Source organism: Schistocerca americana, chromosome 2 (assembly GCF_021461395.2).
Source record: "Schistocerca americana isolate TAMUIC-IGC-003095 chromosome 2, iqSchAmer2.1, whole genome shotgun sequence".
Classification (NCBI taxonomy): Eukaryota; Metazoa; Arthropoda; class Insecta; order Orthoptera; family Acrididae; genus Schistocerca; species Schistocerca americana.
The window spans coordinates 351,535,404-351,558,848 of record NC_060120.1 but is presented as its reverse complement, the minus strand read 5'-3'; the positions used below and the strand labels follow the sequence as shown (position 1 = coordinate 351,558,848).

Here is a 23,445-nt window from a genome sequence, read left to right as displayed (position 1 = left end):
GATCATTACAAGGAAGAGACATGTTGCTGGGATACCTGCTACGGCACCTAGAAATACACTGACAAAACAAGTGAAGCACCAGAAGGGGAGGAGTAAACTAAATGAAACCTCACGGTCTGAAAAGGTACTGTATGTCAGTTTATTTCAGTGATTACAAAATCCTGTCAAATTAACCAAGAACTTCGCAGTATGAGGTCATTTATCTCTAAGATGTTGCACCTCCTCTGGCGTGGATGCATGACTGATTCTATTATGAAGGGTGCCGAAAGCCGTTGAATAACCTCCTGAGGCAAGCTGGACAACTATTGTAACTGGTACATTATATCCTGGATAGTGGCACTGGGACGGAGAACACGTGTTCTATTGGGGACAGACTGAGGCTTTTTCTGACCAAAGAAGTACCTGATCATCACGAAGACAGTTCGTAGAGACATATGCCCCGCGTGGGGGAGCATTGTCCACTTGTAGAATACTGTATTGTGGCACGAGATTTAAAAAATGAGGACGCAGGATGTCTGTGACTTACCATTATGCCATCGAAGTTTCATCAATTACTACCAGCCTTGACCTGAAGTCATACCCGACATATGTCCGTACCATGACGCCATGAGTAACACCGCTGTGTCTCTCCGAGACATCTGATGAATGGGACCTCTCCCTGATCGCCACCATATTCACCGACTATGGTCATCCGGGATGGTGCAGAACCGTGAATCATCACTGAACACAATGTGGTGCCATTCAAAAGTAGAGTCCATGCTTCCCGGTCACTCTAAACGCGGCCGTTTATACTGCAGTGTTAATGTAAGCTTAAGCATGGGACGGTATCTCCATAGTCAGGCTCCTGGTAGTCCTCGATCATGGTCCAGCATGACACAGAATGTTATAGGGAGTCCATTACTAGTTTTCGGACCGTAGGTGCAGATGTGATGGGTTTACAAAGTTCAGAATATCAGCGACCTTGTATTATGGTTGATGACGCGCATGCCCTCCCTCACGTCCAGCATCGGTCCACGGACATATGCGAATAGCCCACAAATATAGGAACTGTACAATTCATCCACCTGGCCAAATGGAGACGTTCCGTTTCTTTTACTGCATAACACTGTGCTGTCTGTAATAATGTTATTTTTTATTTAGCTACCAGTTTCGGATCACAACCATCATCAACAGCAGGAAAATTATCGCAGAGATAGCACACGTCATACATGCTTTAACATAAGTTATCACAAAAAAACCGCAATCAGGCAGAGTAGTATACCAGGTGTTGGAAGGAAAACACAGTGACAAAATAATACAGTTAGTCAAAACTACAACGCGCATGACGCATTGTGCAGAATGTCGGGTGTAGCAACCACATAGAGAAAAAAAGATAAGCATAAAATAGGAAGAAACTCAGAGTAGCCCTCAAACCAGTAAAAAGAACTATGTTTCTAAGATAAAGAAAACATTGGATAAAAGATTCTTAGAAATGTGTTTAAGCAATAATCTTTGTATTTTCTACAGCGTCATGCTATTCAAAAACGAGCGTTTAGAAACCTGTCTTCAAAGTAGCTAGGAACCACCGTAACCGCAATTTTTAGCTTACAGTGTGGGAGATCCTCAACGTCCTCTTACAGCTAGTGCCTTGAAATCGCGTTTAACGTGTAGTGAGAGATGATTTTTCGGTTTATCCAGGAGGCTAAACTGAGTAGCTGACGGGCAGTTGGACCTGGAATCGCAGCCTTAGACAGTGATACTCATTTCACAGTAGTAGCAGCGACTGTTCAAGAATTTTTCTTGCAACTGTCTTCTGTCGTTCTGCACGAAAGGGTTTGGCTTGTAATGCAGCTCTACTCACACAACTGCACTTACATTACAGATAAACATTCAGTAGTACGCGTCAACATCTTTTCTAGAATGTTCAGAAAATATGAAATATCTGTTAGCGTATGACTCAAACTACACCTAATTGGCTATATAAGGAAGTACTCACCTGGTGGGAGTCGAATTCCTTTCTAACGATGTCCTGAATCCCTGATGCTCTAATTGTGGCCAACCCATTGAGTGTGTCGGAGAGATGAGAGAACACAGGGCTCCTCCCTGAAATGTTACATCAAACATACAATGCGAGAAATGCTTTCGCATACGAGCTGCTAACGCCAGATTGCTAATATATACGAGGCCTGTTCAGAAAGTAAGCTCCGATTGATTGCCAAATTGAAACCACAGTGAACATAAGAAATGTTTTACTTGTAACAATTAGCTACACCTTTCAGCTACTTCTCTACGTAGTCGCCGTTCTGACTTAGACTTTTGTCATAGCGTTGTACCAACTTTTCAATAGCCTCATCATAGAAGGCAGCCGCCAGTGCTTTCCGCCAATTCTCCACGCTGGCCTACACCTCGTTGTCTGTGTCAAAATGTTGTCGTCAAAGACAGCGGTTCATGTGACCAGAGATGAAACTCAGGGGGAGACAATTGCGGACTGTATTGTGGGTAATCTAACATTTCCATTTGAAAACGATGCAGGAGCATCTTCATTGCCCCTGCAGAATGCGGCTGAGAATTGTCGTGAAGACGAAACAGCACGACAGTTATGTAATGTTAGCTGCATAGCTTCAGGCGAAATTTCTCACCAGGCCCTCGTACTTGGCGGCAGACACTATTTTCTAGACATCTTTGCGCACTCACTGCGAGCTCAGAAATGAGAAGAGCGACGTGATGCTAACTGGGGTTATACTAGAGACACTACCCAACACATCTGTGCAAAGCTTTATCGGATTTTCATAGATGTTTCCATTTCGCGACCGATCGGAGCTTACTTTCTGAACGCCCCTCGTAGTTATTACAAAATTTTTATTCCGTAACATATAGAGTAGTTAAGGTTTGAATGCCAACAAACAGCATTTTTTTTCACTTTCTTCCACTTTCGCTTTGTTATCCTATCATCAGACGGAAACTGACTAGCATCCATAACAGACACTAGTGAGCAAGAAATCGAACCTTTAGCCACCACGGATCACGATATTGCTAAGCAATGCCAAATTGAGTTCTGATCACTCTTGCTATGAATAAAAAGTGTTGTAACTGTTAATGGCTTTGTGTGGTAGATGTGTATGGGAAAGTAATTGAGAGGGGAATAAGTTGCAATTTAAACAGATGCCACTGTACGAGAGACACATTTCAATACATATTTCACATGCACTGTAACTCCTATCACTACGTACACATCTAGGAGGACACTGGTTGTTATATATTATGATAGTGTAAATATACAGGAACGTTAAAATATAGTTAATATGATGAAAGACGCTTGTCGGTTGTCGCTGCATAAGCAATCTGCCGATTCCTAATAAACTAATATTTATGGAACAAATCAGAGTTCGCTTCATTCTTAACTTTAAGTATGAAACATTTTCCCCAAGAAGTGACGGGAAAATCCTTCAATGAATAAACAGACTGTCATTGTTGAAGATAAATGTATTTCTACAAGTCTTTAACTGTTGTACAGAAAGAAACAAGACGTAAAGAAAGTTTTGAAAGTTTCCTGTTCATTTGCAGTATCAGTATTTGCTTACTATATTTTGCTCTCCGTAAATCGCGACGTTTATCTCTGCAATATTTTCCTTGGTTCATCTATGATCAGCTTAGATGCATCGACATAAGCTCCTTGTGCAATATCTTTGCATGCTGTTAGGGTGCCACTGTCGATATCCCTGCTAACTAACCGATAACACCTACTTCCAGTGTATATCTTATCGTTGGCTTTCTGGAAGGCTCCAGCTCGCAACGGTTCGCGCCAACAGCGGGGGGTCCACTCATCAGGTGGCGCAATTGGGCAGAATGGGGGAAAAGCAGTTCAGTCTCAGACGAGCGGCTAGTGGCGACGGTCCGGGTGCGGCCCCAGTGTCAGAACGGTTTTTCAAGAAATGTCGGCATTACTATGGTTTTGAGGAGTTAACGGAGGAAGCAATTCTACAATCGTGAAAGATGTTTTGTGGATATGTTTGCAATGGATCGGACTTATAAGTGGAAGTGAGGTTTTCAAATACTACGAATGCTGCCGCCAGTAATGCCACTGGGATGTTTTAAGATTAACAAAACGAGTGCTTATATTATCGTATCTTGCTAAAACTTTGTCAATAAATCAGTCTAACTTTTCAGAACGTACTTTGAAGTTAAATTGGACGCTGTGGCTACGCGGAGTGAATGCTGTGAATTTGCAGATGAGGCGGAATAGGGATCAATAATAAACTTCTATCATTTCACGAATATCGTTAAATGTAGGTGCCTATAGCATTATGAAGCAGTTCGTAGGTAGGTTTCAGGCACGGTAGAATTCAATAAGTGCCTCTGTAACTGGATGTAATTGCTACCACTCATCTTCTTTATGTCCGATAGCCAGCTGAACCATTAAATAATATAGGGGTATTTTACACATGTCAGTTCTTAAGTGTAAAAACAGTACTTTTCGGCACAGAAGTGTCGTGGACACTGAATAAGACAATGCCTCAATAAAGAGAATTATGAACAATAGACGCGAACGGGAAGTGTGCAGATGTGGAAAATACTTTTCGTCACATTTGTATCATTCAAGAAAAGAAGAGTATTGAATCATAGCATCACGAAACATCGCTTTTGCCGTACTTCCCTGCATCTGCCAGATGGTCGCCACGGACAGACAACTGTTAAGAGCCGCACGTAATTGGGCAAAGAGCGTGGTACTGTATGGCACTGCATTGCTGCTTGGCGCCATTAACAGTATGATGAGTGAGCTATTAATAATAAAGAAATTTGTGTAGCATAATTTACTGGGTTGTGAGAGGATTCATTTTATGTCGAGTATTAAAAATTGAAGACATGAGCAAGATGAGTGACATGGTGAGTACAGCTTAATAAAAGGTGCGGATACGAGGAAAGTATACATTCAAGTTCTGGGGCAGAAGATAGTATTAATGATCGAGAGGTTGAGGATCAAAATGCGTTCACGCCACTGTCGAAGATCAGTCAACAGGAAATGGAATTAACCAACCGAAGGTGTTGATATGCTTCTGGTATGAAGAAATTAATCTTGCAAATTCAGAATCTTGCTAATACACTCCTGGCCATTAAAATTGCTACACCACAAAGATGACATGCTACAGACGCGAAATTTAACCGACAGGAAGAAGACGCTGTGATATGCAAATGATTAGCTTGAAAAGCTAAAAAAACACAAGGTTGGCGCCGGTGGCGACACCTACAACGTGCTGACATGAGGAAAGTTTCCAACCGATTTCTCATACACAAACAGCAGTTGACCGGCGTTGCCTGGTGAAACGTTGTTGTGATGCCTCGTGTAAGGAGGAGAAATGCGTACCATCACGTTTCTGACTTTGATAAAGGTCGGATTGTAGCCTATCGTGATTGCGGTTTATCGTATCGCGACATTGCTGCTCCCGTTGGTCGAGATCCAATGACTGTTAGCAGAATATGGAATCGGTGGGTTCAGGAGGGTAATACGGAACGCCGTGCTGGATCCCAACGGCCTCGTATCACTAGCAGCCGAGATGACAGGCATCTTATCTGCATGGCTGTGACGGATCGTGCAGCCACGTCTCGATCCCTGAGTCAACAGATGGGGACTTTTGCAAGACGACAACCATCTGCACGAACAGTTGGACGACGTTTGCAGCAGCATGGACTATCAGCTCGGAGACCATAGCTGCGGTTACCCTTGACGCTGCATCACAGACAGGAGCGCCTGCGATGGTGTACTCAACGACGAACCTGGGTGCACGAATGGCGAAATGTCATTTTTTCGGATGAATCCAGGTTCTGTTTAGAGCATCATGATGGTCGCATCCGTGTTTGGCGACATCGCAGTGAACGCACATTGGAAGCGTGTATTCGTCATCGTCATACTGGCGTATCACCCGGCGTGATGGTATGGTGCGCCACTGGTTACGCGTCTCGGTCATCTCTTGTTCGCATTGACGGCACTTTGAACAGTGGACATTACATTTCAGATGTGTTACGACCCGTGGCTCTACTCTTCATTCGATCCCTGCGAAACCCTACATTTCAGCAGGATAATGCACGACCGCATGTTGCAGGTCCTGTACGGGCCTTTCTGGATACAGAAAATGCTCGACTGCTGCCCTGGCCAGCACATTCTCCAGATCTCTCACCAACTGAAAACGTCTGGCCAATGGCGGACGAGCAACTGGCTCGTCACAATACGCCAGTCACTACTCTTGATGAACTGTGGTTTCATGTTGAAGCTGCATGGGCAGCTGTTCCTGTACACGCCATCCAAGCTCTGTTTGACGCAATGACAAGGCGTATCAAGGCCGTTATTACGGCCAGAGGTGTTTGTTCTTGGTACTGATTTCTCAGGATCTAAGCACCGAAATTGTGTGGAAATGTAATCACATGTTAGTTCTATTATAATATATCTGTCCAATGAACACTCGTTTATCATCTGCATTTCTTCTTGATGTAGCAATTTTAATGGCCAGTAGTGTACAATCGAGGAACATGTGTGAATAATTCAGGATAACATTTCTAAAGAATTTTCTGTCTGAAATCGGAGACAGTTTAAAATGTACAAGTAAACAACTGAAAGAAACGTAGAGTAGCATAGCGAAGCAGTTCAGAGTATTAGAAAGCCGTAATAAGTACACTGCGAAATGACGTAGTAGTAACTAAAGAACGTGCTGTTGGTGCAGTTTGTCAAAAACTCGCAGATTTTAAAGAAGAACAAGATAACGAACACATGGAATTGCTTACAGAAATAAATAAAACGAAACAGGAGCTGGAAAATGTTGAAAGTACTGGAGAAGAATAGGGGGCTAAGCTCATGGCTCTGAGCACTATGGGACTTAACAGCTGTGGTCATCAGTCCCCTAGAACTTAGAACTACTTAAACCTAACCAACCTAAGGACATCACACACATCCATGCCCGAGGCAGGATTCGAACCTGCGACCGTAGCAGTCGCGCGGATCCGGACTGCGCGCCTAGAACCGCGAGGCCACCGCGGCCGGCGCTAAGCTCATGAATCTTGATTTGAACATGCACGAAGTGGCTAGTGGGACAGCTAACGGCACTATTTTCTCAGATTACGGGGCTAGTTACTACAGCCAGCCATCACGCGACCCTGGAAGAAATATGCACGCCAGTTCCCAAACTCCAACACGAATGTAACCTGGAATGGCGTGAAGCTTCGCTTCGGAGCCGTCCGAAGTTTTCAGCTTGCCGTGCATGCGCAACGTTGACGTAGGCGATACTGAACGTTTTCTACAGAGTATTCAATTACGAGGTGAGTACAGAAGTCTGTTTGTCTGGCAGTTGGTCACACTGTTATGAAGAGTGCGCGTAAACATGCACACGCCGCGCTGAGGCGCTCAGCCGTTGCGAATGGAGCTCCCGTTGGATGTTACCTCCAAGTGCGAAATGCGCGCAGTTATTCGATTTTTGAACGCAAAGGGCACTGCGCCGATTGAAATCCATCGCCAATTGACGGAAGTATATGGCGAGTCGTGCATGGATGTCGAAAATGTTCGTAAGTGGTGTAGAGAGTTTGCAGCTGGTCAGACCGAATTCACGACGAACAAAGGAGCGGGAGACCGTCAATTTCTGAGAAGGCAGTGTTGAAGGTTGAGAAAAGCATGCGTGAAGGTCGGCGGATCACCCTGGAAGATCTCTGCACGTTGGTTCCTGAGGTTTCCCGAAGCACCGCTCACAGAATTTTATCGGAGACATTGAACTACCGGAAGCTGTGCACAAGATTGGTGCCACGCATACTGACTAAGGACCACATGCGGCAACGAGTTGATGCTCCCCGCACATTTGTTCACCGCCTTCCAGCCGAACAGGACATGTTTCTGAACTCAATTGTCACGGGTGACGAAACCTGGGCATACCTCTTTACACCTGAGAAGATGTTCATAACTTTCTGAACGGCATGGCGGCGAGCTGGTGTGACATGGGCATACAAAAACTGCCACGGCGTCTACAAAAATGCATCGACAGAAATGGTGATTATGTCGAGAAATAGCTAAATGTTCAAACTGTAAGCTGATGTAAACCATTGTAGAAATAAACAGGTCTATGTACTCACAAAAAAATAGGAGACCTTACTTTTGGGAGTACCCTCGTAAATAGATTCTAAGGTAAAGGAAATGTACAACCTGTTGCCCTTATAAGGAGTTCTAGAAGTGTACTTTCATCAGTATGGACACATGCTGAGAATATCTCTTTTGTTGCTAATCGTTTGGCTGGAGATGTCTATAGCTAGGGATTACGAAGAGATAGGGGAAATGCCATATGTAGAATTTGATGTGCCATATTTGTTGAAGTATTGGTCAAAACGCACTCGGGACTGCGTTGTGTAGGTGGATTGTGTAATAAAAATTATTCGTGAGAAGCTGATGGAACAGTAACCGAACTTTTCGAAAAGAAATCGGGCAAGAATTGGAGCTTAGATAAACTGTTTAAGAAATCGGATGTTACGGGTAATGAGATGGCTACCTTCCGTTATACGAAGACAGTTGGCGGGATCCACTGTTAACACAGATGATCAGGTGACACAATTCCTTGCATATATAGAAAACGAAGCAAAAAGAGATAAATAAAGGACTTTTAGAGATTCACAACAGCGAAATAACGATGTTGACGGGCCAGAACCAAATTGGCACAGAGATGAGAACAGTACATGCATAGAGGGAGTTTGGCAATTGCCGCTGAAAACATCTAGAACTTGAAGAGGGGAGTAAGTACGTAATGTTTTAAATAGGAACCCATGTTGGAAACTTACCCTTTCTGTTCTGCGACGATTTCAATTCAGATGTTTAACTGACACTCTTCTGCTAGTAAAATTGAAGTTGGCGTGACGCAGAACAATTATTAGGTAACAATTCGAAAGAAAACGTAACGAAACATCGATTTATCACGTAAGCACATTTGTTTGTATTAACACTAAAACATTACTTTCTGTACTTACAGTATGCTTGGTTCTCTCTCGTTTTGTAATAATGTAAACACGTAATGTTTAAGTATTAATACAAGAAAATATGCTTACGTGATAGATGGGTGTTTCGTTATGATTCCTTTCAAATTGATACCTAATAACTCTACTGTGTCTCACGTAATTCAATTACTCAGGCGGAATTGGATGAGTTAAACATCTCGATTGAAACCGTTATAGAACGGAAATGATATGTTTCAAGACATGGGTTCCCATTCAGAATATTATGTACTCACTCCCCTCTACAGGTCCTGGAAGTTTTTAACGGGATTTCCGAGCACCCTCTAGACAGAAACAGAGACCGCAATGTTATAACCATCCACTGTTTCGCGGAAGAAGAATCGGTGACCACAAAGATGGTGAATTTCAGGGTAGACCTTGGAGACAGGATGACAGTGAAAATAGATCACATTCGGAGTACAAACGATTTGATGTCAGATCACCTATTCGACAGAGAAAAGAGACTTGTTATAAAACGAGAAGTATTTCGAAAAAGGCCTAGTTTAGAACTTCGCATAAAGGGTCACCATTTTCAGGCGACGATCTCAATAGAAGACATGTAAACAGATAGTTGGGGCCAGTATAGAGACAAGTAACCTTGTTTAAAGCAGATGGCATGAGCGATGAACTGAAAGAATTACCCTATAAGTAAGGAAGGACAATTATGAAAGGCCGGCTGGAGTGGCCAAGCGGTTCTAGGCACTTCAGTCTGGAACCGCGCGACCGCCACGCTGGCAGGTTCGAATCCTGACTCGGGCATGGATGTGAGTGATGTCCTTAGGTTGGTTAGGTTTAAGTAGCTCTAAGTTCTAGGGGACTGATGACCTCAGATGTTAAATCCCATAGTGCTCAGAGGCATTTGAACCATTTGAACAATTATGAAGGAAGCTATCATTCCTGATATTAAAGCTAAAGTGCGCGGAGAAGAAACTTGTATTCCTTCGGATTCTTGAAATAAAGTGACAGCAGTTTCAAAGAATTTTCATGATAAATCTATTCTAAGAATGATGCACATTTTCCTCAATGACCAGTTAGCGGATTCAAGATTTTGTGAGCGATGGGAGAACAAAGTAAACCTACGAAGAATCTCATATTACTGGAAACTCGAAATATAATTTTGATGCGATAGTAATTCCGCAGCTCTGTGACTCAATGATTATCAGTGATGATTACTTGTCTGAGCTTGGACAGAGTCTCAATTTTGCTAATGAAGCCATGAAAATAAATAATTAAGAGTCTACTGAGATTATCCTGTTTAATGGGAAGGCGGCTGCTATGCTGATGCCTTAGTCAGCTACAGAGAGCGCATGTAGAAATTTGAAAGATTCTTTCTACAAAGTCCTTAAAACTTTGGAATCAATCAGAGATGATTGTACCGAAAAGCCTGTAACACGAAACGAAGCGACGTGAATACTTTTCAATTTATAAAGCTGGAACGGCGCCAGTGGTTGTTTTGTAGAAATATTTTTTGGAAAGAATAAACAATGTGAATGTTCAAATTCAGGCTTCTACTATAGATTTGATTACTATTCCCGTTCTTTACGAATCTCTTTCCAAGTTTTTCGTAGCTGAACGAGAAAAGTTTAAGTATTTCGAAGAAAAGGTGATGGAATTGAGCGTGTCGAATCAGTTTACAAAAGATCTGGGGAAAAACAACCGAAAGGGAATGAAGTTTAAGATGAAACACCCGATGAAGAATTGAGAATAACTGCGAATGATACTTTCAGAGTAACGCATTTCCCGTCCTTATTGATAGACTCGTATTAGAAATTAAAAACAGCAAGAGTCCTACAACATGTTCAGTGAAAAGTTTTAATTTCTGACCAAAATTAGTGCGTTCTCATCATCAACGCTTACAGAGAAAACCTTTTCTTGGGAGAAACGTATCGTAATGATCTGGAGACTGGCTTAGTTCAAGAACGCGTACATTTTCAATGTCAGCTTTCTTCTGAAAGAATTTTTGTAAAACCAGATTCTGAATCATTCAACAGTCTATCTTCGTTCCTGCGAAAAGAGAATTTTCAAAATTTATATCCAAACTTGGATATAACAGTTCGCGTGGCTCTATGAACACCAGCGACAAATTGTTCGGGTAAGGGAAGCTTTTCTTGCTTGAAACGGGCGAAAAATTATCTAAAATTTATCTTCAGCCAAGAAAAGCTAAACGCCTTAGCTCTTTTGTGCATAGAGTCAGAACTAATCAACAAGATTTCATACGATGATGTAACTGATGATTTTGCGAAAAGAAAATCGCGCAAAAAGGTATTGTAAAACTAATTGAATTTTATCGTCATCCTCAAGTCGGATTGTTAGCAGATAACTGAATATATTGTTTTTAAGCTGTAAGTAATCGCAATAAAAATTACTTAATTATGTTTAGCGAATGTATATTATTGTGTAAGTAGTATTAAGGCATACCTTATCCCGCCTTAATAGTAGTACATAGTTGATTTCGTATTACCTGAGAAATAAATCAAAAATTATTTCTTGTGCAATCTTAACTAAATCGTTGAGTTATAAAAATAATCGAGGAACTGACACATCGAGCCCCCAGTTCACAGTTATAGTAATTACGGGAAAAGGTGGTGTAATTGGGACGATAGTGAACAAATCATAAAGTAATAATTTCATTGACTAAAAATAGTAGTTAATATGATTGTGAAGTAGGGTATCGAATTATAGCGGTCGGTAGGGGTGGCAAAATTTGAATAGCCTACTGGCGGTGTGTAAATCCGCCACTGGCTGCAGGCAGCCAGCATTCGACTTATGATACAGGCCCGAGGGTGGTCCAGGGCTGTAAGCATGGGAAACGGTTAAACTGACCTGGTGAGTTGGTGAGGGCAGTCAACTCAACGTTCGGCTGGAGGGGCGTCTTCCATCAATGCTATGCTGCAACGTATTTGTGATGCGTTGTTCAAACTTATTAACAGATTATTTAATATTTTCGGAGGCCAATCTCATACTAATAATGCACAGCGATATTTTATTAATTCGATGTGTTTTCTTTGAGAAATCTCTGAATCTTAATAGCACATTTTTCCGTCTGAATTAATTTTCTCTTAATATTTTTCGATGTCACATTTAGGACTAATATTTGCCTTTGAATGATCTACTGAACTTACAACTACAGAAATTAGATCAAAAGGACAAAATTTTCGCTCAGTTTTCTTATTTATACGAGCATTGAGTTTTCTACCTAATTTGCATTATGGATTTGATGTCGGCTTAGAGTAAAGGGTTTAAAAAGGGATAAATCTTATGATAATTCAAAATGTTGAAAAAATGTGTACGAAAGTGTTTCATCTAACAGAAATTTGGTTTAAAATGTGCAAATGCCATACTTTGTGTAGTTATTACTTTGTCTTACGAACAAGTTTATACAAGACATGGTGCATTTACGTTTTTGTGTAACTAAATAAGATTTTTTCAAAAATATTCAGTTATGTTTCAAAGTTAAATAGCTCCATCATTTTCGTATGAACATTTTGAATAATCAACCTATTTTGCTTGAATATTAGCTGAATATGACTAAAGGAAATCAGTCAAATTTTTGCTTAATGTTCTTTACATTTGAATAACGTTGCATTTCAGTGACTTGATGGTTGTCTCTAGGCTAATAACCCAGTTACATTGTCAAAAGATGTAGATGCCAAAATATATAGCACGACTAAGTTAGTGTGACTGTGTTACTCCAACAATTGTAAAACTGGCGAATAAGGATCTAACCACTTAGTAATTGTCGAGGGCATTTCATTTTAGAGACTTGAGAACTGTTATAAAACAAAGAGGGCTGGACATATAAGGGTATCATTGTCGATACCATAATTAAGTAATCGATTACAAACACTTACTTACGGTGGATATAACATTGCTGCTTCTCTGGAAGGTTCCAATACGTAATGGTCACGTTAACACGTCCGGAGTCCCACCAATTACATCGCACACACTAGGGCACAACACAAGCGGGGGAAGCTGCTCAGTCTGAGACAAGCGATCACTGATGACGGTCAGAGTGACCCCAGTGTCGGAATGGTTTAGTGGTTGACACTTTGAGGTTTTCAGTGAACGGGGGAAATAATTCTATACTTATTGTGGAAGTTATGTATATATTTGCAAGGAATCGTAAGTTATAAGTGAAAGGACGGTCTTAAAATAAGAGTTTAGTCGCCATTAATGCCATGTGGATGTTTCAACATTAACAGTGCTGTCGTTTATCGACTAATAAAGTCATCAGAAGATCAAAACAAATTGCAAAACGATTTAGAAAAGATATCTGTAGGAGGCAAAAATTGGCAATTGACCCTGCGAAAAGTGTGAGGCAATCCACATATTTAACGGTATTCATAAAATGCTAAAAATCACTCAAACGAAAAAAGTTTATTAATTGATATAACCTTACTTCTAAGTTATACTGTGCGTTCGTAAGTCAATTTCACTCTTCAGAAGGTACTTTACAAATTAATTTTTACGTTGTGGCACTTGGTAACAGAGTAGAATGACGACTACTCATTCGATTAAAACTGCGAAGGCTCCCCTTGGCTCGACGGAATGCTAAGGCGTCTTGTCACGGCCTGGGCGGCTCCCCCAGTTGCACCAAGCTGCTCAGATTGTCTCCTAAATCGTTTATATAGATAAGGAACCTTGGGCAACGCCAGAAATCACTTCCGCTTTACTCGATAACTTTCCGTCAATTACTACGAACGTCTCTGACGGGAAATCACGAACCCAGTCACACAACTGAGACGATATTCCATAAGCACACAACTTCACTACAAGCCGCTGGTGTAGTACAGTGTCAAAAGTCTGCTAGAAATCAAGGAATAGGGAATCAACTTGAAATCCCTAGCCAGTAACACTAAACACTTCGTGTGAGCAAGAGCTAGTTGTGTTTCACAAGAACGATGTTTTCTAAATCCATATTGACTGTGGGTCTGCATAGTTTACTTGCGGTTACTCCTCTTTCAAATTTGCGGCATTATTCTTCCGCGTGGTGTAATGGAACCTCATAAGTTGCTCACTTCTTCATGGAAGATACCATACGCCCGAGCATTTTCTTTTCAATAGGTAATGCTTTAGATTCTAAAGTGCCATTCTCTCCCGAATTATAAAAGACCTGCTGTCTTATTTGAAGTTGTGTATTGCACTGCTTCGAACTATAAGCCGAATGCAAACACATTATTCAATTATTGGTCAATTTCTTAGTGAACCTTTGTTTACTATTTAATGTTTGCTATACAGAATTACTTTTAGTTGCGCATAGATTACACAAACCTATGCGTCTGTACCTGTTCTGTTAAATATTCATGGGCAGATTGCGTATCCAATTGTTTCTGGGATATAATGGTTGATATCGCACAGCTTAAGAAATCAGAACTTTACTGTCACTGATCATGGTAGTAGTTCAGTTTTTACCACACTCACTCACTCGCACACACACACACACGCACACACACACACACACACACACACACACCTTACACTTTGTGTTAGTGAATATGGAATTATAACAGCCATTTATTACGATAAAAATTATACTTGCTTGCATTAAAAAAAAAAAAAAAAAAAAGCCTAGCCGACTTGTATGTGCTGACACGATACTTACGGACACCCTCCAGTCTCTTAACATTTCTTCCAGTAGTCATGAAGAGTCTTGCCACATAAATGAATAACGCTCCGACGATTACCATGGGAACAATGAGAACGTAGTTCACGACGAGGACCATAGCCAGAATTCCGCATAGCACCAGGTAAATCTGAAACGAGAAAATATATTGTGATTTTCTTCATACAACACGTAGTTTAGGAATATCTCGACAATAACCGCGCCATTACTAACAGGTTATCTGGCTGAAAGAAACGGCTCTGTATCAAACAGCAACTAATTTAAGTTTGATTAATTGAATACAGCCGAGTCGCTATCTACATTTTTGCTGCAGGATATTTCGACTACCGATGAAGTCGTCTTTTTCACGGGATGACAGAAAGGTTGTTATGTACTCACTGCCTGGACTCCAGAAAAATGGAAACAGCAACTTGGCTTTATACCCGAAAGTATTCCATTAACTGATCATTTACTTCTCACCACAAGGGTGCAACAGGAATGTTGGTACTCTTCATTCACACGATGTTTAAAATAAGTACATAGGTTGTTTTGCAATCAGAATATTTTATTAATTCTTTCTTTTGACGCTTCACTGTACAAATGCAGATGGCGTTGCTGTGGCTGGTGCTGAAACGCAGCGACACTGCTATCTAGTAAATCCTTTCAGATCATCTCAATAAATATGGTGGAGTTACCAAAGGGGATAGATGCGAAAAAGAGCTTCAAAGGAATATGGGTGCTAAGAAGGATGGTCGAAGGATGTGTCGGCTGAGAGGAGGAAGGCCGTTGTTAGACTGCAGGACAAAAACGCTCTTTTAACTGGCACATTTTCGATTCCTCTAAAACTTGATGAGGAAATAGACACGAGTAATTCTGCAGTACCACGTATTAACGTCTGCAGTCTATAGATGATTTTTCTAAAGTATCACTTTCGTCTCAGTGTAGTTGATTCCAAACCACAAGGTTCGCGTTCGATCACAGATAATGGCTATCATGAGGTATGGCAGGCCAAAATTCATGACATACGGAATCACCTCATTCTGACAACGGCGTTTTCAAAAGTGGAAGAAGAAGAGAAGATTTAGGGTATCCTCTTGGAACTGGCGTTAAAAATTCCATCGATAGTGTTCTATGATCACAAAGTACTATACTTGTCGTTTATACGTAATGCTTCACAACAATAAATATTGCCATACTAGGGGCGCAGCGGAGAATTAGCTTTATACGGCCCCACCTACAGGGCGTGCTGAAGCGGGACTCACACAAAACATACATTTTTCATCAGCACACCTACGACGCTATCATACGCCCGCTTCTGCATACCTAGGAGTACTAGCAACCGTTTCTTCCAGAAGTGCTAGTATGCAAGCAGTTTCGTTATTTCTAAGATTCCGTCGTATATTCCAGTGACATGATACAAGCCAACAAACGTCAAATCGATACATCCTATTCCTGAAGTCAGTACGAAAATCTTTCTCTTTGTTTCTAAGACGTCATATTCGAGGTGTTCCAAAAATACTTTTACAAACTCTGGGGGGGGGGGGGCAGGTTCTTTACACAACAACAAGAAAAAAAGATCTGTAAACATGGGCGTTAAAATGCATACCTTAAGAGCTATGAACATTTGTTCATCTTCGCTACTTTGAAACACAACTCATCTATAGAACAAGCGCTCATAGCCCCTAAGATATGCATTTTAGAGCCGACGTTTGGATTTCTAAGAGAAACTTTCTTGGTGAGTATGTGTGTTTTTCAGTGTCCGAGTGAAAGATGTTACCAAACAGTACAGAATTTAAGGAATTGATGATTATTTTATCGGGAAGTTAAGATTAACTGTATTGCCTTTTATATGTAGACGATGCGATCCTGCTGGCGGAAATGACCTACGAAGGGGAATACATTTATTAGCAGAGATTTGTGAAGAGTTCGATTTGACGATTTCAAAAAGCAAGATAAAATTAGTGGATTTTAGAAGAAAATATCACGTAAGAACAAAGATTGTTATTAACAAAAGAACGATAAAACAGGCCAAACATTTTAACTATTTAGCTGGTGACATCGCATATGAGTATGACGAAGACGTAGAGAATACATTAGCGAAATTTGGGAATATATATGTAACAATAAACAGATGTCTAAAAATAAAACGAAGAAAGAAACAAGATTCAAATTTTACAGGTCAATTGCAGTTCCAACATTTATTTATGGAAGTGATTCATAGGTTGGAAATAAACGCTAAAAAAGTAGTATACAAGCAACAGAGATGAGATTTCGAAGAGGAGTAAAGGGGTGCACAAAAGCTGACAGGATTCGAAATTCAGAAGTTAGGGAAAAATTAAATGTGTTTCGTCTCATAACCAAAATAGAAGAAAAAGGAAACAGGAACGAACATCTCGACAGAATGAGTGGATAAAGACCACTCTTCCCAATAAGAAGATTTAAGTCTGTTGGTAGATGTCAAGGAAGGCCAAGGACGGTAGGGACACCGTAAAACGCAAAAAAGAAAGGCCTAATGCTTGACGTGAAGATAATGATGGTGATAATTTTCCTACCACGCCATTATTACCATAATCATTATTATTTCATCGATTGTTGTTGTTGTGGTCTTCAGTCCTGAGACTGGTTTGATGCAGCTCTCCATGCTACTCTATCCTGTGCAAGCTTCTTCATCTCCCAGTACTTACTGCAACCTACATCCTCCTGAATCTGCTTAGTGTATCCATCTCTTGGTCTCCCTCTTCGATTTGTACCCTCCACACTGCCCTCCAATGCTAAATTTGTGATCCCCTGATGCCCCAGAACATGTCCTACCAACCGGTCCCTTCTTCTTGTCAAGTTGTGTCACAAACTCCTCTTCTCCCCAACTCTCTTCAATACCTCCTCATTAGTTATGTGATCTACCCATCCAATCTTCAGCATTCTTCTGTAGCACCACATTTCGAAAGCTTCTATTCTCTTCTTGTCCAAACTACTTATCGTCCATGTTTCACTTCCATACATGGCTACACTTTCCTTGCCATTGCCAGTCTACATTTTATGTCCTCTCTACTTCGACCGTCATCAGTAATTTGGCTCACCAAATAGCAAAATTCCTTTACTACTTTAAGTGTCTCTTTTCCTAATCTAATTCCCTCAGCATCACCCCACTTAATTCGACTACATTCCATTATCCTCGTTTTGCTTCTGTTGATGTTCATCTTATATCCTCCTTTCAAGACACTGTCCATTGCGTTCAACTGTTCTTCCAAGTCCTTTGCTGTCTCTGACAGAATTACAATGTCATCAGCGAACCTTAAAGTTTTTATTTCTTCTCCATGGATTTTAATACCTACTCCGAATTTTTCTTTTGTTTCCTTTACTGCTTGCTCAATATAAAGAGGCTGCAACCCTGTCCCACTCCCCAACCACTGCTTCCCTTTCATGTTCCTCAACTCTTATAACTGCCATCTGGTTTCTGTACAAATTGTAAATAGCCTTTCGCTCCCTGTATTTTACCCCTGCCACCTTCAGAAGTTGAAAGAGAGTATTCCAGTCAACATTGTCAAAAGCTTTCTCTAAGTCTACAAATGCTAGAAACGTAGGTTTGTCTTTCTTTAATCTTTCTTCTAAGATAAGTCTAAGGTCAGTACGGCCTCACGTGTTCCAACATTTCTACGGAATCCAAATTGATCTTCCCCGAGATCGGCTTCTACCAGTTTTTCCATTCGTCTGTAAAGAATTCGTGTACGTATTTTGCAGCTGTGACTTATTAAACTGATAGTTCGGTAATTTTCACATCTGTCAACACCTGCTTTCTTTGGGATTGGAATCATTATATTCTTCTTGAAGTCTGAGGGAATTTTGCCTGTCTCATACATCTTGCTCACCAAATGGTAGAGTTTTGTCAGGACTGGCTCTCCCAAGGCCACCAGTAGTTCTAATGGAGTGTTGTCTACTCCCAGGGCCTTGTTTCGACTCAGGTCTTTCAGTGCTCTGTCAAACTCTTCACGCATATCGTATCTCCCATTTCATCTTCATCTACATCCTCTTCCATTTCTATAATATTGTCCTCAAGTACATCGCCCTTGTATAGACCTTCTATATACTCCTTCCACCCTTCTGCATTCCCTTCTTTGCTTAGAACTGGGTTTCCATCTGACCTCTTGATATTCATACAAGTGGCTCTCTTTTCTCCAAAGGTCTCTTTAATTTTCCTGTAGGCAGTATCTATCTTGCCCCTAGTGAGATAACCCTCTACATCCTTACATTTGTCCTCTAGCCATCCCTGCTTAGCCATTTTGCACTTCCGGTCGATCTCATTTTTGAGACGTTTGTATTCCTTTTTGCCTGCTTCATTTATTACATTTTTGTATTTTCTCCTTTCATCAATTAAATTCAATATTTCTTCTGTTACCCAAGGATTTCTACTAGCCCTCGTCTTTTTACCTACTTGATCCTCTGCTGCCTTCACTACTTCATCCCTCAACGCTACCCATTCTTCTTCTACTGTATTTCTTTCCCCCATTCTTGTCAATTGTTCCCTAATGCTCTCCCTGAAACTCTGTACAACCTCTGGTTTAGTCAGTTTATCCAGGTCCCATCTCCTTAAATTCCGACCTTTTTGCAGTTTCTTCAGTTTTAATCTACAGTTCATAACCGATAGATTGTGGTCAGAGTCCACATCTGCCCCTAGAAATGTCTTAAAATTTAAAACCTGGTTCCTAAATCAGCAGTATTACAGTTATTTCATCCATAAATCTCTTAAAAGTTATTGAAACATAATTACAAAAAGTACCTGAATCATCATGATCAAAAACTGCGGCAGGAGTTCATCGGTAGATCCCATATCCTTAGAGAACCTGTTGAGAATTCGTCCAGATGGGTTTGTGTCGAAGAAGCGCATAGGCGCCCGGAGGATGCAGTTGAACATGGTGTTATGCATGTTTCGCGACGCCCGCATGCACATTTTGAAGAAGGCGATGGATCGGATCTGTGTGAGCAGAATGCAGCCCACCACGAGACCTCCGTACAGTTCCAGGAAGAACTCGCTGGGCGGAAGAGACTCCAGTTCCTCTGACAACGTCTGGTTGCTGCCACCGGCCGCCTCCAGTTGCATCTGGAGAGACGTCCTCAGTACCTCCGTGTTAGACCTGTGCACATCAGTAGCATTGCAGTTATTGAATGTTTCAACCACATTACATGTTACCTAGAATTAGTAACTGACAAGATTTCATTTTAACATATTAACTCAGTGTACAAGGCAGGGAGCATTCCTCTAATTTAGTGGTTTCGTGGACAGTGCTGTAATCAAATGCACTACCCACTAACACATCACTGAGCAATCTGGTGATCCAAATAGCCACTGCAAATTACTTGCTGTTCCAGACTACACAGAAAAACTTTCAGCCAATGCTTCTTCAATTCAGTGTATAGAATTTATGACACTGGAGACTTATCATGAGACTTTCACACGAATATCATCCAAACATTCCCGGTGATAACAAACAGAGACAAATTCGAAAACTATTACAGATTCAGCGTGACCGTTTAAGCATAATAACTGCTGAAGAGAATAAAATATAAGTGGTTAGAGAAGATGATTAATTGTCCTTTACATTACGATGAAATTGCCTTCAAGAAAAGTAAAGCAGAAATTCTCACGGCATAAAAAATTATTCGAGAATGTAAAGTGGTGCAAGATGTTTCATAGCCCATGTACAAAATGGTATAAGTTATAGCGAACCGAGATGAAACAATAATCAGACGAAATCAAGAAAGAAGTCAAGAGAAGGATGTAAGGTAAAAATGCTGTCTATATTATTCAATATACATATCGAAGAAGCGCAGAAAAAACTAAAATAAGCATTAGAGGTGAGATTAAAATTCAACGTGAAAGGATTTCAATGATGAGATTCGCTGATGGCGCCGCCGTTCTCCGTGAAATTGAGAAAGGATTACAAGGCTACAGAATGCTGTGAACATTGTACTTCGAACAGAATACGGACTGAGAGTGAAACGAAGAACGACGATAGCATACATGATGGACCAAGCAGGAAGAATACAAGGAGACTAGCAGAGATAAACGCAGAATTCCTTACCAGATAAGTCCACTAACATGAGAGATAGGCCTTAACTTGAGAAAGAACATTATGAGGATGAACGTCTGGAATACAGCATCATAGGGAAGTGAATCAGGAAAGTTTTGAAAATTGAAAAAGAACAGAATTGAAAGAGATGTGTTGTTACAGACAGATGGTCGGAAAAAAATGAGGTTCTCTGTAGAGTCAGCGGTGATAGTTGCATATGGATAACACTAACAAGAAAAAGGAATATGGTGGCAGGACATGGGTTGTAACACCAGGATAGAGTAAGCTTTATTTTATTCATAGCTTTTATATTTTCAGAGATATTTTCATTTCATTTTTCCGCTTTCAACAAATTTATTTGTCCTCTACAGAAGTCCAAATAAATTCGGAATATTGTAAATCATTAGACCTTGGCTATACATTTATGTAAAGTGCTAGAAGTGTATTACAAAACTTATTTAGTATTTGTTTAGCAGACGTGAAATAATACTATATGTCCAAAACTTTACATATGGTACGTGACTATTATAAACACATATTGACATATCGGTAATTTACAGTACTCGAATCAAATCTATATACAAGTCAAGCTATTGTGTTAGTGGCGGGGAGCATACATCAAATCACAAAAAAGTATGAGTAAGTATGAAACCGAGTTGTATATAATACATTTCAAAAATAAGATACATATTTCTAATATCTGAAAGTTTTGGGCTGATTTTCACATTTTTATGAAATATTCTACGCACCTTGTTTTCCAGAGCAATCTGATCACTCAAAAAATCTGTTGAATTTCATAGGAATGTTTATATATTTTAAAAAATGGTGTGCAGTGTCTGCCAGTGATTCCTTGGAAGGCATATTGTAGTATGAGATGAATAAAGGGCATCTAAATCATCGGATGAGTTTCTGCAAATAATGCAGGAAATCATAGCGTGTAGGCTTTCACGGCCGGCGTCTTCAGTAATTAAAACTTCCGGGCTAAGAGGCCGTGGTCCAATAATAGAAATACTTCTCCCTGACGTTTCGTTGCCAGCTGCGGGCAACATCATCTGAGGTGAGTCTACGACTCACCTCAGATGATGTCAGGGGAGACGTTTCGTTGCCAGCTGCGGGCAACATCATCTGAGGTGAGTCTACGACTCACCTCAGATGATGTCAGGGAGAAGTATTTCTATTATTGGACCACGGCCTCTTAGCCCGAAAGTTTTAATTAGTGAATGCAGGAAATGTTGGGCATATATCAGTGTCCTGTTGTATGATAATCGTGTGTAGTCACATGTTATAGTGAAAAGGGTTCATTTACCTTTCCTCCACATTATTTCTATATGGCGTCAAATAAAATCCTCCTCTATCAATCAATAATTATTAGTCGCTGTTCCGTAGCTATGAAAAGAGATGACAGGCATACCTATTGTAATGTTCTGGACAAACAAACGAAAGGAATGTTTATTATATTATCATAACAGACTTGAATTTATAATACTATTTGCAGTTTCTTACCAAAACGTTACCACATAGTCCGAACCGCTGGTGATAATTTGTGCGATGACTATCATGATAGCCACAGTAAACAACAGGCAGAGGCCACCAGCTGCCCGGAAATACTGCCACACGGTTTGCCACCTGAAGTTCTCATGCATCATTTTTTCACTGTTGTCCTGCTCTGTTGGATCTCTGTGTAGTTTACCGGTTTCGTCCAGCAAAACACTCTGCAAAAAGATAATTTTTTTTGTCAATGTCCTGTCAGCGATGTAACTTTATGGATGGAGACCAGCCGAGTTTGAAATTACAGAGAAAGAAATCGCCCATGTGTTGTTCGTGAAACCATCATAAACCTGCCGTGGTAAAATCTCTTACTTATAAGTTCAATGTAAGCTGATAAGTATTAAACCTGCTAAACTGTAACCAACATTCTTTGTTATACAGTAAGGATGGATATACGATTACCACGTGAGAGTTCAAAAAACCAGTCCACGCCAGGTCGCCGTAAAGCTGTAGATGCACACCAAGAGAAGAAACCAGATAGTCCATGATTACTCAACTCCATCAACATCAGTACATTCGCATTCGAAAAAGTTGTCCAAGTGAGATCAAATAAGCAGCACTTAGACACAGCGTCAGCTTATTACGAAATGAGTTAATACTGCCAATGCAGCCGGTTTTATTTCCTGCACGGCGTCGGAGTCCATGCCTATGTGATTACTTGTGGACACATCTTGTCGCCTGCAGGTGAAACCTATGGCAACGTATGTCATAGACTACCGAGCTCGGTGGCTTTGAGCCAAGACATAACATCCTTCCCCCTTTTAACGTGGTCGAAACAATCTCTGTCGATATCAGAGCTGCCATACCAAGGAGGGGGGGGGGGGAGGGGAGGGGGGGAGGTGTATGTGAACAGACCAAATAGGGGTTCGATGTCCATTTTGATGTCGGCTGGTACCTGTGATTGCGCTGTGTCCACCGCTTGCTGTGGGTGCAATCTCATGATTCTGTAACTCACCAGTGTTGGTACTCCATCTCTGGGTTCCCACTGGGAGTCATTGGTGGTAGAGTCGAGGTTCGACGCCACTGGATCTGTAGTTCTTGAGCTATCTCTGTCTGGTGTCTGAAGTTGTCCGAACTGGCTCCAGGGCCAGTGGCAGTTGGCTCAATGTGGATATGCACGTCATACCATCATAGTGCCCTAGGCTTCCTTGTGGACATCTGAAGCCCCTGAGTAACTCTGATGACACTTTGTAGGCATCCTGGAAATTTCTCTAAGCGTGAGGCCATACCGTAGAGAGT

General features: G+C 41.0%; 1 protein-coding gene across 1 annotated transcript in view; it reads right to left on the bottom strand.

The window, feature by feature from the left end:
- Nucleotides 1-23,445, bottom strand: part of LOC124594007 (probable multidrug resistance-associated protein lethal(2)03659) — a 121,978-nt gene that overhangs the window by 37,710 nt on the left and 60,823 nt on the right. The window contains exons 12-15 of the mRNA XM_047132359.1: nucleotides 22,162-22,370; nucleotides 19,368-19,722; nucleotides 14,594-14,744; nucleotides 1,976-2,082 (exon numbers count right to left, since the gene is read on the bottom strand). Of these exons, the coding sequence (XP_046988315.1) occupies nucleotides 1,976-2,082; nucleotides 14,594-14,744; nucleotides 19,368-19,722; nucleotides 22,162-22,370 (822 nt within the window). The remainder of the gene's footprint in view (nucleotides 1-1,975; nucleotides 2,083-14,593; nucleotides 14,745-19,367; nucleotides 19,723-22,161; nucleotides 22,371-23,445) is intronic.